General features: G+C 48.3%; 1 protein-coding gene across 27 annotated transcripts in view; it reads right to left on the minus strand.

The window, feature by feature from the left end:
• The window catches only part of ATE1 (arginyltransferase 1), a 109,706-nt gene extending 101,336 nt beyond the window's left edge, over positions 1-8,370 (minus strand). For 8 of the 27 annotated variants that reach the window (XM_068110197.2, XM_078774476.1, XM_068110192.2 and 5 more), the window contains exons 1-4: positions 7,663-7,785; positions 7,394-7,544; positions 4,646-4,709; positions 4,059-4,121 (exon numbers count right to left, since the gene is read on the minus strand). In XM_068110197.2, the coding sequence (XP_067966298.1) occupies positions 4,059-4,121; positions 4,646-4,709; positions 7,394-7,496 (230 nt within the window). In that variant the 5' untranslated portion in view covers positions 7,497-7,544; positions 7,663-7,785. Of the gene's footprint in view, positions 1-4,058; positions 4,122-4,645; positions 4,710-7,393; positions 7,545-7,662; positions 7,786-8,017 lie in introns of those variants that run through there. The other 19 variants (XM_078774472.1, XM_068110198.2, XM_068110190.2 and 16 more) reach the window with 12 other exon arrangements.
• Between the last annotated feature and the right edge of the window lie 6,410 nt (positions 8,371-14,780).

The raw sequence follows: 14,780 nt of genomic DNA on the forward strand, positions 1-14,780 counted from the left end.
GCTCTTGGGAACCTTTAATGGAGCAGAAATTTTTTTTGTTGGCTTCCCCAGATCTGTGCCTCGACACAATGCTGTCTCTGAGCTCTGCAGGCAGTTCCTTCGACCTCATGGCTTGGTTTTTGCTCTGATATGCATTGTCAGCTGTGAGACCTTATATAGACAGGTGTATGCCTTTCCAAATCATGTCCAATCAATTGAATTTACCACAGGTGGACTCCAATCAAGGTGTAGAAACATCTCAAAGATGATCAAGAGAAATGGGAGGTACCTGAGCTAAATTTCTAGTGTCATAGCAAAGGGTATGAATACTTATGTAAGTGTGATATTTCAGTTTTTTCTTTTTAATAAATTTGCAAAACTTTCTAAAATCCTGTTTTCTCTTTGTCATTATGGGGTATTGAGTGTAGATTGATGAGGGAAAAAATGAATCTAAACGATTTCAGCAAAAGGCTGCAACATAACAAAATGTGAAAAAAGTGAAGGGGTCTCAATACTTTCTGAATGCACTGTAGCTGCGACCGATATATATATTACTAATTTTGCTTAAAAATCGGCGAGTTCTCAACCAAACTTCCCAGAAAACGTTCTGTACCCACATTTTCAGGGACTACGATTCTTATGAAATGATTACATTTACAATCCTACTTCAATTTACCCCATTATTGTGCAAACTGGATGATGCCATTCATAAAATTAGATACTTTCTTCTGACTGATTAAATATAAACGTTTTGTTTGTTGCAAACTGATGCTGCATTATAAGACTACACAATGCACAAATGTTACTTCAAGCCATGTGGAGGACCAACTGATCCACTGATCACTGCCAGACCAGATCGGATACACAGCATCACTTTAGCAAACAAAGCAAGGCAGGGTGGTCTCGCTGTGGATCTGGAGAGGCGTTTAGAAAATGACGACCAGATTACCACGAGATGTCGCAAGGATTGTTTAATCGTACACTTCAAAGACTCATATAGAGACTATTGAAACGATCAGGTGAACCATCAGGTGAAGCCCCATCCTGTAAATGATGGCAAAACGATCAGGCGAACCATCAGGTGAAGCCCCATCCTGTAAATGATGGCAGCAAATAAAAACCCCTAAATTTTACTTCAAGAAACACTGTGTTTTGCAGGGAATGATGTATAATGGACATGGATACAATTGTCTCTGCTTCAAGCACCTCCGATTCTTGGTCTTCCTTAATGGTTTGCAGTAAGGCTGGACTATGAATTGATAGGAGTCCATTCTGTGTTGATACGTTTGAATCAAAAATGTCAGGTATGACTTGAATGGGTCCTTTCTCTGCATTCACCATGCCCCGAAGATTTGTCAGCATCTGTGCAGCCTTAGCAGAAGATGCTTTAAATCGTAGATATTCATCACAGGAACTGCACATATGACAGTCATACAGATCTTCAATGAGTGTTTTCTGGCTGAGCAGCACACCTAGTGCTATTTGCAATGTCGGTTGGTTAGAAATAATGCTGGTAATAATGTTGCCAATCAGCAGTCTGCATAAATACATGCAGAGTCAAACTCAAACTGATTCAAGAGAAATATTCATGTTGATTCTTGCTTGATAGTACTTGCTCTCCTTAGAGAAATTTTTTGACTCATCAGTGATCTTTCTCGCTCTCTGGTCCCTGGTGTTGATCCCTGGTGTTGGGCTAGCGGCTAGGGTGCCGGCTTAGGATCCTAGGATCCTGGGTTCGAATCTCGGTCGATCGCCGAATTAATGCCAGGGGGGTTGACTCAGCCTGTCATCCTTCCGAGGTCGGTTAATTGAGTACCAGTTCACTGGTAATTCCCTGTTTGTCGTTGAAGGCGGCAAAAAGGGTTGGCGTCAGGAAGGGCATCCGGCCGTAAAACATTGCTTCAAAAAGGGGACCAAAAAACAACAACTACCACGGTCCCCGAAAAGGCCAACCCCCGCTTTGCGGGGAAAAATGGCCTCTAAACGGTGGTTTAGTAATCTTTCTCGCTATGCTGTCCATTTATATCTCATCATTGTCATCTTAATCATAAGCAAGTGAATCAATGCCGACACTTTGCTACGAAAGAGGAGGAGACTGGCTACACCTTTGCCAGAGATAGCAAGGAGGTCTGTGCCAATTTTCTCAGACAATTTGGAGATGATCGTTCGACGAGATAGAGATGCACCACCGTTTTTATATAAACTTCAAAAACCTTAGAGAAGTTCCATATTCTTGCACAACCCATTACCCGGCCGGATCTTGACCTGCTGGCCAATATCATCCTGCGTAGCATTGCATGGATCAAGAACACACTCTTTGAAGGTCAGCTGGTCCTCATGGTCAGCAGTCCGACAGATGACAACACGTCTCCATCAACTGGGGTTTTACAAATCCATGCCCATTATACATCATTCCCCACAAAACAGACAGTGTTCCTTGAAGTAAATTTAGAGGTTTCAACCCATCACCGTCGTTTTCAGGATGGGGCTTCACCTGATCGTTTCAATAGTCTCTGTATGCGAGTCTTTGAAGTGAATGATTAAACACAGTCATGACATCTAATGATAACCTGGATGTCACTTTCTAAACGCCTCTCCAGCTCCACAGCTAGAGCGCCCTGCCTTGCTTGACTTATGCTAATGATGCTGCGGATGCGATCTGGTCCGGCAGTGATCAGTGGTTTGCCCGTTGTTCCCCCACATGGCTTGAAGTAACAGTCATCCATTGTGTAGTCCTATAATGAAGCATCAGCTTGCAACAAACCAAGCATTTGTATTTAGTCAGCGAGAAGAAAGTATCTATATTTATGAATGGCATCATCTAATTTGCACAGAAATAGGGTAAATTGAAATAGGATTGTAAATGTAATTGTTTCATAAGAATAGTAGACCTTGAAAAATTGGTCATAGACACCTTTTCTGTGAAGTTTGGTTAAGAACGTACTGAGATACAAGTTAAATTAGTAATTGAATTATTGGTGCCAGTTAATTTGCATATTAATACCTTCTGTAAAAAAAATGCTCAAGGTTCCCAGGGTGGCACCCACGGAATCTTGATCTGGGGGTTCAAATGTCATACAACAACAACAACAAATTTTGTGTGGACACTAATGCACTTAACTCCCCTCAGACTGCAAGACTATTCCATTTGAGACACCATCCAACCAATATCACATTCAAAAACATTTCCTCAGAAATTATCTACGACACCAAGTAAACCTCTGGACAAATCACAGGAAGAATATGAATGAATATATGAATATATATATATGAATGAATATATGAATGAATATATGAATATATATATATGAATGAATATATGAATATATATATATGAATGAATATATGAATATATATATATATGAATGAATATATATATATATGAATGAATATATATATATATGAATGAATATATATATATATGAATGAATATATATATATATGAATGAATATATATATATATGAATGAATATATATATATATGAATGAATATATATATATATGAATGAATATATATATATATATATATATATTGTGTATATATATATATATATATATATATATATATATATATATATATATATATATATATATATATATATATATATATAATCAAAACAATGTTGGAGTATTTACATTAAAACTAGGTTGACATTGCAAATTAAATGTGACATCAGAGAGATGATGGAACAAATCAACAATCTTGGTCATTTATAAGACACCTGAAAAAAGGAAAACAAATCAGAAAAAAAAGAAGGTTGTAAAGCAAAGTATGATGGACTCCAAACTCAGGTAAACTACACTGTTTTCTAGTTTAACCACGGAAATAATGCTTATAAGTGGAGCCTGCAAATAAATCACCTGCAGGATAAATAAATTTGTAAGACAATGTTACATTAACATAACAGGAAAAGTATTCATAAACAGACAGTATATGCCAATAAGGGAATTTAACCTTAGTTCACGATGAACAATGAGCCTTAGTTTAGCTCACCATGCACCAAGAGCCATGGTCCAAATGGGAACAATGAACAGAACAATGCAGAATCTCATGAAAAGAGGACAAAGGACTGACTGACCTGATGGTGTACTGAGGGCAGCAAGTTTGGTGCATCGTTGGCTTGTACACATATTTTCCACTCCTGGCAAAATACACACAAATTTGCACTGTATATTAAAAAATAAATGTGCAGCAAAACTTCCTTTTTCATTGTAATAATTTTACATAACTAGGAAATTCTAAATTTGTGCTTCTTTGCAAAACTAATAATCGGCTAGCGCTCACCATTGCTTCCAAAATAATGCAAACAAAAGTGGCCTAAGGAAAGGATAAGTTAATTAAATTAGTTAGCTATCTCCTAATGTGTGTATTGTATGGTATGGCCTGGTTCAGGTTACCATTATGACTATACCTCAGGGAGATGTCTGTTCACAACCATCCTGATTTTCATCTATACCAAAGGTATCAGCATAAGCTTTAGCAGGTATATATTTTATATTCAGAGGCAGACCTGCTTACACCTATTTAAATACTTATTTACAATTGTTTGGCAGTTTGAGTACAATTCAATATCTTTGTGCAAGATTTCCTTCTCGAAAACATAACATGCATGCACATACGTAAAGCAATTTTAGAAATACAGGTGACCTCTTGGCCAAACCATACCTCCGCCAGCCACGGTCAATCAAATCCTGGTAATCTTCCGCAGACATAACGTGTGCCCACATGCCTGCAATACAGACGAAACATACACCTAAACCATTATCTGTTTATTGTTTGTGGTTCCCAATCCTTCATAATACATATGACATTGGATTAAGCAGGTTGGAGTTATCCATTTTTCTTCTTGTAACACATTCCGAAGGTCATGGAGGGTATGTAACACCAATCACAAACACACATATACATATACACACACACTCTCACATATATATATATATATATATATATATATATATATATACACAAAGAATTAAGTTAAGCACCCCCCCCCCGTTTTTTTACAACCTCGCACATTACAAGTTTGTTGTCGTCAAAACAGTGTAATATACCCATGATATTGCTATATTTTCTGGAGAAGTGATATTATGGTCACATAAAAACATAACAATCATGCCGTTTTCAATATTTTATTCTGAATAATTTAAGGTGAAAATTTTTGGGAATTTTAGGCATATTTTCACCTCAATTTAAGTATGGAGCTATAGGTCCATCACGGACAGTGTGGATGACGTTTATGTTTTCTAACGTACAGTCATTGTTCTGAGAAGACCTCTAGCGATCTTTGCGTCAATAACGTGTGTAGGACCCACGTGATCGGATCACTGACTCAACCCTACGTCTCATAGACCCTGTAAGCCGTCGTATGCGTTGCTGTGGCAGGTTGTTCCATTCCCGATGTAATGCACGTTCCAATTCATCCAGATTGGCTATTGGAGGGACCATCTTCGCAATTTGTCGTCCCAACATGTCCCAAACGTGCTCGAGGGGGTTCAGGTTCAGGACAGGATTAGGAGGTGCTTAACTTAATTCTTTGTGTAGGGGTGCTTAACTTAATTCTTTGTGTATATATATATATATATATATATATATATATCTACAGACTAGGCATTTAATATGGAATATTTTTTTTGTGGGGGTGAACTTACTTTTCAAGATGTCTTAGAACCAAAAGTTCATTGGAATTATGTTGAAATTATTCTAGATTTTGTTAATGTGACCTTTAAAAGAAACAAAAACCACATTTGACATTTCGAAACAAATAAATTTATCCTTGAAAGTGATGAAAACTGATATCGAACTCAATTCATGGACAGTACTGTGTTAAACTTCTGCACATTTTCCAGAAGTATCTCTTTATTTTGCACATTAGCCAAAAAAAATTTTAACAAAAGTTAAATTACGACTGGGATTACGGACAGTAAAATTACAGTTCAGTACTTCGTGTAACCCCCACGAGCATTCAGGAGAGCACGTACACGTTGAGGCATGCTGTTCACGAGATTTGCCAAGGTTTGGACAGGAATCACTTGCCATGCAGTGACAATAGCCTGCTGCAATTCACGCACAGAGGTCGGCTGCTGGTCCAAGTTGTCGATTTGACGCGTTAATTCTGCCCACAAGTTCTCTATCGGATTCATATCCGGGGACATGGCAGGCCACTCCATATGCTCTACACCACGGTCAGCAAGAAAGTGTTGGATCATGCGAGCACGATGAGGCCGTGCATTGTCATCTTGGAAGACAAAGTTTCCTCGAAAGACTGCGCGAGCAAATGGAAGCAATGTTTCTTCCAGAATGGCCCTGTACTTGAACTGGTTCAGGTTTCCATTCAGATCAACCAGGTCAGTTTTGCCCCCTGCATGAAAAGCAGCCCAAACGGTCACCCCACCACCTCCAGCTTGGACTCATGGCACTATACAATCTTTGTTGTAGGCTTCATGCACTTGTCTGCGTACTCGGACGCCGCCATCTTGACGATAGACCAGAAATCTAGACTCGTCACTGAAGATCACGCGATTCCAGTGTCCTGGCTGCCATTGACGGTGCTCTCTGGCCCACTGCAATCGGCGCTGGCGGTGTTGTCTGGTCAGGCGTGGCTTTCTCAGGTGACGCCTGGCATGATAGCCTTCTTGAACCAGTCGTTGGTTGACTAGCCTTCTGGATACAGGCACATTTGTCAGTTGCTGCCACTCAGTCCTAAGCCGATTAGCTGACTTGGTACGGCCATTGCGGTCTAACCGGTGCAGCTGGCGATCATCCCTCCTTGTGGTTCTGCGGGGACATCCTGGCCTCGGTATTGGAGTAGGGAGACCCCTCTGAGCATTTCGTTTCAGGATCTTTGACACCTGACCTTGAGTGATGCCATACTGCCGAGCAATAGCACGCTGTTTCATACCGTAATTTCGTAAAGCCACCACTCCATGACAAACAGCATTGTCGAGTTGACGGACCATCTCCAGAGGAAGCGGCAATAACTTTTGGAGACGTGCAGCAGTTGTTTTCCACTAATACAGAACGCAACAACCCTTGTATACCCGACTGTGAAGCCAATCATCAAATGCACCCGTCCATACATTTTGCCACGCCACCTGTGATATAATCCTGTTGTTGACTTCTTGCTGCGACAGACAATCAGTGACATGGTTCTTTTAACAAAGAAATCACCAAAGTGTAAAAGAAACTCACCAGATTGATATACTGAGTTAAGAAAGTACCCAAGTCAAGAAAAAAAATATATTCCATATTAAATGCCAAGTCTGCACACACACACACACACACACACACACACACACACACACACACACACACACACACACACACACACACACACACACACACACACACACACACACACACACACACACACACACACACACACACACACACACACACACACACACACACACACACCGTGAGAGAGACTCGACGAGCTTCTGTTACAGTAACCGCATTTACTGCCTCCACTCTCTGAGAAGTACTCCAACACACTAAAAGAGCTGATCGACCGGGCCATGGCGCAATACAAGCTGAACCGCAAACTTCAGCACTCAGTCGTCTCGACCTGAATAGTAAATGCCGTGTTAAACGAAGCAAGCACGTGTAGTAGTTATCGTACTGTTATAAAATCACCCTCAATCAACTGATGACAAAGTCGTTTTATAAGTTTGTTTTTTTTCCACCTTTTTAAATGACGTTTCAAGTGTTCTCACAACGACCCGTCCGAATCCTCATATCCTGTGTCGGGAATTTCCGCATCGAACTTAGCACGGGAACCACTTCCGCCCGCCACCTCGAGAAGCTCGCTCATTGGACGTTGGAGGTGAAACAGGAAACAATATCCAATTCAATTATTTTTCTTTCTTTTCCTTTTGAATTGATATTCACATTGTCGGTGTGCCGAAATAAGTGATAGGTTAAAATAAAATTCAGTCTATATCAACCTCGCCGTGTCGAAGGTAATTTTCTTTGTTTTCCTGGCTTCTTCTTCTTCTTCTTTATTGTGGTCATTCACAAACAAAGGGTGGTTCAACTTACCCGTCGCGTACTTGCCTTCGGGATGGCCGCAATAGCCACACGAATAACCCTCCCTCATTCCTCGATAGTCCGCAATGGAGACCATGTTGTACTCCTCTTCCTCCAAGTATGACGCGTCAGAGCCGCAAGGGTCGACGTATTGTTCCGACAAACGCAATAATGCTAGTCTCCGACCATGAGCTGGAACATTTACATTCTCACAAGTTACAAAGATATACGAGAAACATTGACGAAGTCGAAAGGCATTCGGCCCATGATGCCTATGCAGGTAATAAGAGTTGCTTCAAATTAATTCAAACTTCCGGGAAATTATAATTTTCTGAATCAGATGAAACATTGAACCCAGGCGGTGTATCGGAAACATAGCGCTGTCTTGATTGCCTCCATCTCTCCACCCACCAAAAAAAAAAAAATTCCTGTGGACAAACATATAACCTCCCGTTTTTGGTTCACGAGTTATCAAGTGACCACCATATTCGTCATGTGTGTGCGTCTGTCTGTGTCTCTGTCCGCAGCATAACTACCCAATGATATCATCCGATCTTGATGAAACTTGGGTGGGAGGTTGATATCATGATCTTGAAGGAGCAGTGCTCCTGCTTGAGACGGACGAAGTGACGGACAAGACACAGATTCGTCCGAGAAGATGTTTAATGTATAATCAACTCGGGAACTCTCAAAACCCGTTCATCAGGTTCACATACATATCATCCAAGCCAAAAAGCATACGTCAGAACCAAAGCCACGCCTCTCAGGCGAGGCACGCTTTGGTGGTCATGTGACCGACAGGTGCAAGCAATTATAACCTCGGCGCCGCGGTTTGTCCGCCGGTTACGTCACCGGCTGGGGCAAGGAGATTATGTTGCTGGTCTCGAGCTTTGGGGGACCCATGGGTTGCTACACACGCCCCCCCAGAATCGACTTGGTCCAGGAAGGTCAACCTGAGGGGGGTCCGGATGACCCGACCGAAACGACCCCTGGCTAGTGGCGGGTGGCCGGACGGGGGCGGTGCAGTGGACGGGGGGCGGCCGCGCCGCGGGGGGAGAGCCAGCCGTGGCGGCTGGCCGACGTCCATGTGGGCCGGCTTGAGGCGGTCCACCAAAATCCGGTCCGCCCGGCCGCCGATGCTGACGACGAAGGACTTGTTGTCCCATCGTTGGACCCGGAAGGGTCCGTCGTATGGTGGCCAGAGCGGCCCCCGGTGCGCGTCGTGGCACACAAAGACGTACTCCGCCGTGCGGAGTGCTGGGGGGACGTAGGATTGGGGGTCGCCGTGGCGGGACGTGGGCACCGGGGCGAAACGTTGGGCGGCCTCCTGGAAGTCCGTGCGCTGGCGCGTGGCGGACCAGGGGCTGGTGGCGTCGTGCACGAACTCGCCCGGGATGCGGAGGGGCTGGCCGTACACAAGCTCGGCGGTGGACGCCTGTAGGTCCTCCTTTGGAGCTGTGCGGAGGCCCAAAGTGACCCACGGGAGCCGGTCGGCCCAGCCGTCGTCCTGGAGGCCGGCCATGAGTGCGGCCTTCATGGAGCGGTGGAACCACTCGCACAACCCGTTGGCCTGGGGGTGGTAGGCCGTGGTGCGGTGCAGGGTAACGCCCAACGTGCGGGCGACCGCGCCCCACAGTTCGGACGTGAACTGTGGGCCGCGGTCCGACGAGATGTCCGCCGGTGTGCCGAAACGCGCGACCCAGGTGGCGATGAACGCCTGGGCCATGTCGGTGGTGGTGGTGGAGGCGAGGGGCATGGCCTCCGGCCACCTGGTGGTCCTGTCCACCATGGTAAGCAGGTGGGTGAACCCCTGCGATGGGGGAAGGGGACCCACCAGGTCCACGTGGACGTGGTCGAAACGTCGCTCGGGCACGGTGAAAGGAGCCAGCGTAGCCTGGGTGTGACGGTGGACCTTGGCCCGCTGGCAGTGTGTGCAGGCGTTGGCCCAGTCGCGGACGTCCCGTCGCAACCCATGCCAGACGAAACGTGCCGACACCAGCCTCTGAGACGCCTTCCGGCCCGGGTGAGAGAGGCCGTGGAGTGAAGCAAAAATGCGACGCCGCCAGGTGACCGGCACAACGGGGCGAGGTCGGCCTTGGGAGACGTCACAAAGCAGGACCATGTCCGCGAAGGGGACGTCAGCCAAGCGGAGGCCCGTGTCCGCCACCCGGAGCACCTGCACCGTGCCGTCGGTGGCCTGGTCCGTCGCCATCAGGGCGAAATCGACGCCGAGGTGGACGGCGTTGGCGCCGGCTCGAGAAAGGCAGTCGGCCATGGCGTTGTCCTTTCCGGCGACGTGCCGGATGTCCGTGGTGTATTCCGACACGGCGGAGAGGTGGTGCTGCTGGCGGGCCGACCACGGCTCCGTGACCTTGGCCATGGCGAAAATCAATGGCTTGTGGTCGACAAAGGCCGTGACCGGGCGGCCCTCCAGGAGGTGGCGAAAATGGCGGACGGCCAGGTACATCCCGAGGAGCTCGCGGTCGAAAGTGCTGTACTTCAACTCGTTGGGCAGGAGTTGCCGGCTGAAGAACGCGAGCGGCTGCCAGGCCCCGTTTACCCATTGTTCATGAACCGCGCCCACGGCGTAGTCGGAGGCGTCCGTGGTGAGGGCGATGGGAGCATGGGGTACCGGGTGGGCCAGCAGCGTGGTGTTGGCGAGGGCCCGTTTCACGCCGGTGAAAGCAGCGTCCATGTCCGTGGACCAGACGACGTCGCGCTTCGCCGGCTGGCCGCGGAGGGCGGTGTTCAAGGGCCGCATGAGTTGCGCAGCTCGGGGCACGAAGCGGTGATAAAAGTTCACCATCCCGAGGAACTCCTGCAGCGCCTTGATGGAGCAGGGGCGCGGGAAAGCGGCGATGGCCTCGACTTTGGCCGGTAGCGGCACGGCGCCGTTCCGGGCGATGCGGTGGCCCAAAAAGTCGATCGTCGCCGCACCAAAGTGACATTTGGCCGGGTTGACGATCAAGCCGTGCTCGCTGAGTCGGCCAAACAGCATCCGGAGGTGGAGGAGGTGCTTGGCTCTGGACGTGCTGGCGACGAGGATGTCGTCCAGGTAGGTAAAGAGGAACGGCAAGTCGCGCAGCACGCCGTCCATCAGGCGCTGGAACGCCTGTGCCGCGTTTTTGAGGCCGAAGGGCATCCGGAGGAATTCGAAGAGGCCGAAGGGTGTAATAACGGCCGTCTTCGGGATGTCGGCCAGGCGGACGGGCACCTGGTGGTACCCCCGAATCAGATCCACTTTTGAAAAAATGGTCTGCCCCGCCAACCGGGCGGAAAAATCCTGGATGTGCGGGACGGGGTACCTGTCGGGGGTAGTGGCGTCGTTGAGGCGGCGGTAGTCGCCGCATGGCTGCCATCCGCCCCCCGGCTTCGGGACGATGTGCAGCGGTGAGGCCCAGGCGCTGTCGGAGCGCCGCAAGATGCCGAGGTGCTCCAGCGTGGCGAACTCGGCCTTGGCGACAGCGAGTTTGGCTGGGTCGAGACGGCGGGCTCGGGCGTACACCGGCAGGCCCATAGTGGGAATATGATGCTCGATGCCGTGACGCACCGCGACGGCCGAAAACGTCAGTCGCGTGAGGGCCGGGAAATCCGCGAGGAGACACGCAAAGTCGTCTGCCAACGGGAGGACGCAGGAAAGCTCGGTGGGCGCGGAACGGCTCAAGGCGCACGCCAGCGAGCTGAAAGTTTCGGCATTGATGAGACGCCGGCGTTTAACGTCGACCAGCAGCCCATGGGCGCAAAGGAAATCGGCACCGAGCAAAGCCATGGGGACGTCCGCCGTCACGAACTCCCAGCGAAAGAGCTGGCTGCCGAAGCGGAGGGCGACGGTGCGTGGGCCGAAGGTGCGGATGGCGGAGCCGTTGGCCGCGATTAAGGAGGGGCCGCAAATGGCGGCCTGCCTGTCCTCCGCTGAAGCGGGAATGACGCTCAGCTGAGCGCCGGTGTCGCAGAGAAAACGCCGCCCCGACGCTTGGTCCGCGATGAATAGCAGGCTTCCGGAACGGCCGGCGCTCATGGCTGGTAGTGAGCGCCGGCCCGACCGTTTCCCGACTTGACGAACGTGCACGAGGGTCGACATGATCGGGCCCGCCGCCCGAACCTGGCCTGGAAATAACACCAGGCCGGGTCTGGCGGGGGCTCCGGTCGACGTGTCGGGACTGGGCGACGCGGCGTCGCCGCTGCCAGTCGCGCCGGCCCGGCGGCCTCCGGGAAGGAAGCTGCATCACGGGCGTCGGGCGGGTGGGCGGGAAACTGCGCCGCGGGCTCCGACTGGGCGGCGGGCGGGCTCCCGGCAGCCACCCCGATGAGCTGGCTCGCCGCTCCGACGAGCTGGCTTGCCGAATAGATCTTGTCGGCCTCCCTGGTGAGGTCGCGGGGGTTCACGATGGTCGTGCTTGGCCAGGGCGACCCGTACCTGGCCCAGGAGCTGGCGGAGAAAAAGCTCTCGGAAAAGGAAATCCTAGGGGTGCTCGCCGAGCAACGCGAGCATGTAGTCCATACGTTCGGACGGGCGCGTATCGCCGAGCTCAGGAAGGTCGAGCAGGCGTCGTGCGCATTCAGCCGGGGAGAGGGCGAAAGCACCCAGAAGAAGTGCCTTGATGGCGTCGTACTTGCCGTCAGCGGGTGGGCTCTGGAGGAGGCTCAGGCAGCAGGCGGCGGTCACGGAGCCGAGCACGGCGACCACTTAATGGTATTTAGTGGTGTCCTCCGTAATGCCACGCAGAGCGAACTGGGAGTCCGCCTGAGCGAACCAGATGGCGGCATTGGCTTCCCAGAAAGTGGGCAATTTGAGGGACACTGCCATGTCCATCGCGTGTCATAAACTCGGGGTCACCAGTGAAGGAGCAGTGCTCCTGCTTGAGACGGACGAAGTGACGGACAAGACACAGATTCGTCCGAGAAGATGTTTAATGTATAATCAACTCGGGAACTCTCAAAACCCGTTCATCGGGTTCGCATACATATCATCCAAGCCAAAAAGCATACGTCAGAACCAAAGCCACACCTCTCGGGCGAGGCACGCTTTGGTGGTCATGTGACCGACAGGTGCAAGGAATTATAACCTCGGCGCCGCGGTTTGTCCGCCGGTTACGTCACCGGCTGGGGCAAGGAGATTATGTTGCTGGTCTCGAGCTTTGGGGGACCCATGGGTCGCTACAATCTAGTTGTGTCCTGCCTAGAGTGGGCGTATTGCGCCCATTGTGGGCGGAGCCACGCCCGAAAAAGACGTCTTTTTAGGGGGTAATCGAGTTCAAGCTACATCTTCTCCGAGGGGTTTGGCAGAATGTGACATGGGTTTCGGTATTTGGTTCGGCCAATGTCATGTGTCTTAGCCCCACGGAGCTCCATTTTTTTTTTTTTTCTTCAATTCATTTTTCACCGCATTTTCGGTATTGTGTAGCTAATTAACCTCATAACTGATTATACATTATTTTCTAACTCATTTCAAGGTCAGTAACCTTCGTTTTGACATTTCCGGGCCTGGCCTGTCTGGGCCTGTTTCGGTTATAGTCCGTCCTTTGTCATTGAATACCACTCGCTCATGAACCATCGTCGTCTCCTGCCTTTTTAAAAACTTTTTAAACCTGGGCAATAGGGTGGTGCTCAAAATAATTTTTTTTAAATATTTACTGGGACATGCCTTTATGTTGTTCCTTTTGTTCCAAAATGAAAAGACACCAAATATGAAAGCAATCTGATTTTATTTAGGGGTGCCACATCAGCCTTCAAACTAAAGGTGTCTACAAAACTTTTCTATATATGGATCGAAAGCAAAACCAGAAGTTTGTTTTATGAAAATCCACCCTCCACTCACTTTCTTTGTATTCTAGCAAACACAAGTTACAATAGCTGCACAAATAGCACTATATTGCTATGAAAACTCAAATTCAATGATAACAATCCAAATGTTCAGTTCATAAAATGAAGAGACGCCATATCACATAATATTAAAAAACCCAAATATAATGAGAAATGTAACTCCTATTTCTGGGCCTGTTTCACCACTGTTGCCTTCTTGGCATCGGGGTACATCTTCCTGTGAGCAGCAACAACTTGAAGCAGAGCTTGCTTTTGCTCTTCATCCTTTGTAAGGAGCTTATTGTAGTCTTGTATCAATGCGACACCCCTTTCTGCCCTGTCGTTCACCACGACTAAGCCACTGGCGGCTTTCTTTGCTTCCTGAAAGCTGGTTTCTTGCTCCCATGAACCAGGATCCTTATCCATCCAATCAGTTGGGGTCCCTAGGATGCTGAAGAAATGCTTGGTGTGTTTTGTTATGAGGCCAGCGATTGACAGGGCGGTTCCTCGTTTGATAGCTGGTCTCTTTGGAGAGGGGTTTTCACCGTCATTTTTCAATGCTTCAATCATATTGATCTTGCTTTCTTTGTCAATTCTGGTGTCAAAGAATGCAAATGCCACTAGTACTGGGCTCATGTACCACGTGTGGCGGCCAAGTGCCTTCAAGGCTGCCTGAGCCATCTTCTGATTGATTTGTTCAAACTTTTCCAACTTCTTGAAGAGGTTAATGTCATTCAGGGGAGCCTCAATAGCTTGTGGAGCCCGAAACCAAGCCTGTACATACACAAGGCAGACAAAAATGTTGAAGGCTCGGAGTTCTCTCGCCTCTCGAAGTGTCAAGTGGAACTCTGACCGAAACATGAACACCTGTAGTGAATATAGTGCTTTTGCCATCCATCTGGCTCTGTGCATTGCTCCCGGAGCCATGATCCGGATTCCACGAGGTGGGATTCCTCCCATGTAGATGACAGTC

Source organism: Myxine glutinosa, chromosome 3 (genome assembly GCF_964187855.1).
Source record: "Myxine glutinosa chromosome 3, kmMyxGlut1.1, whole genome shotgun sequence".
Lineage (NCBI taxonomy): Eukaryota > Metazoa > Chordata > Myxini > Myxiniformes > Myxinidae > Myxine > Myxine glutinosa.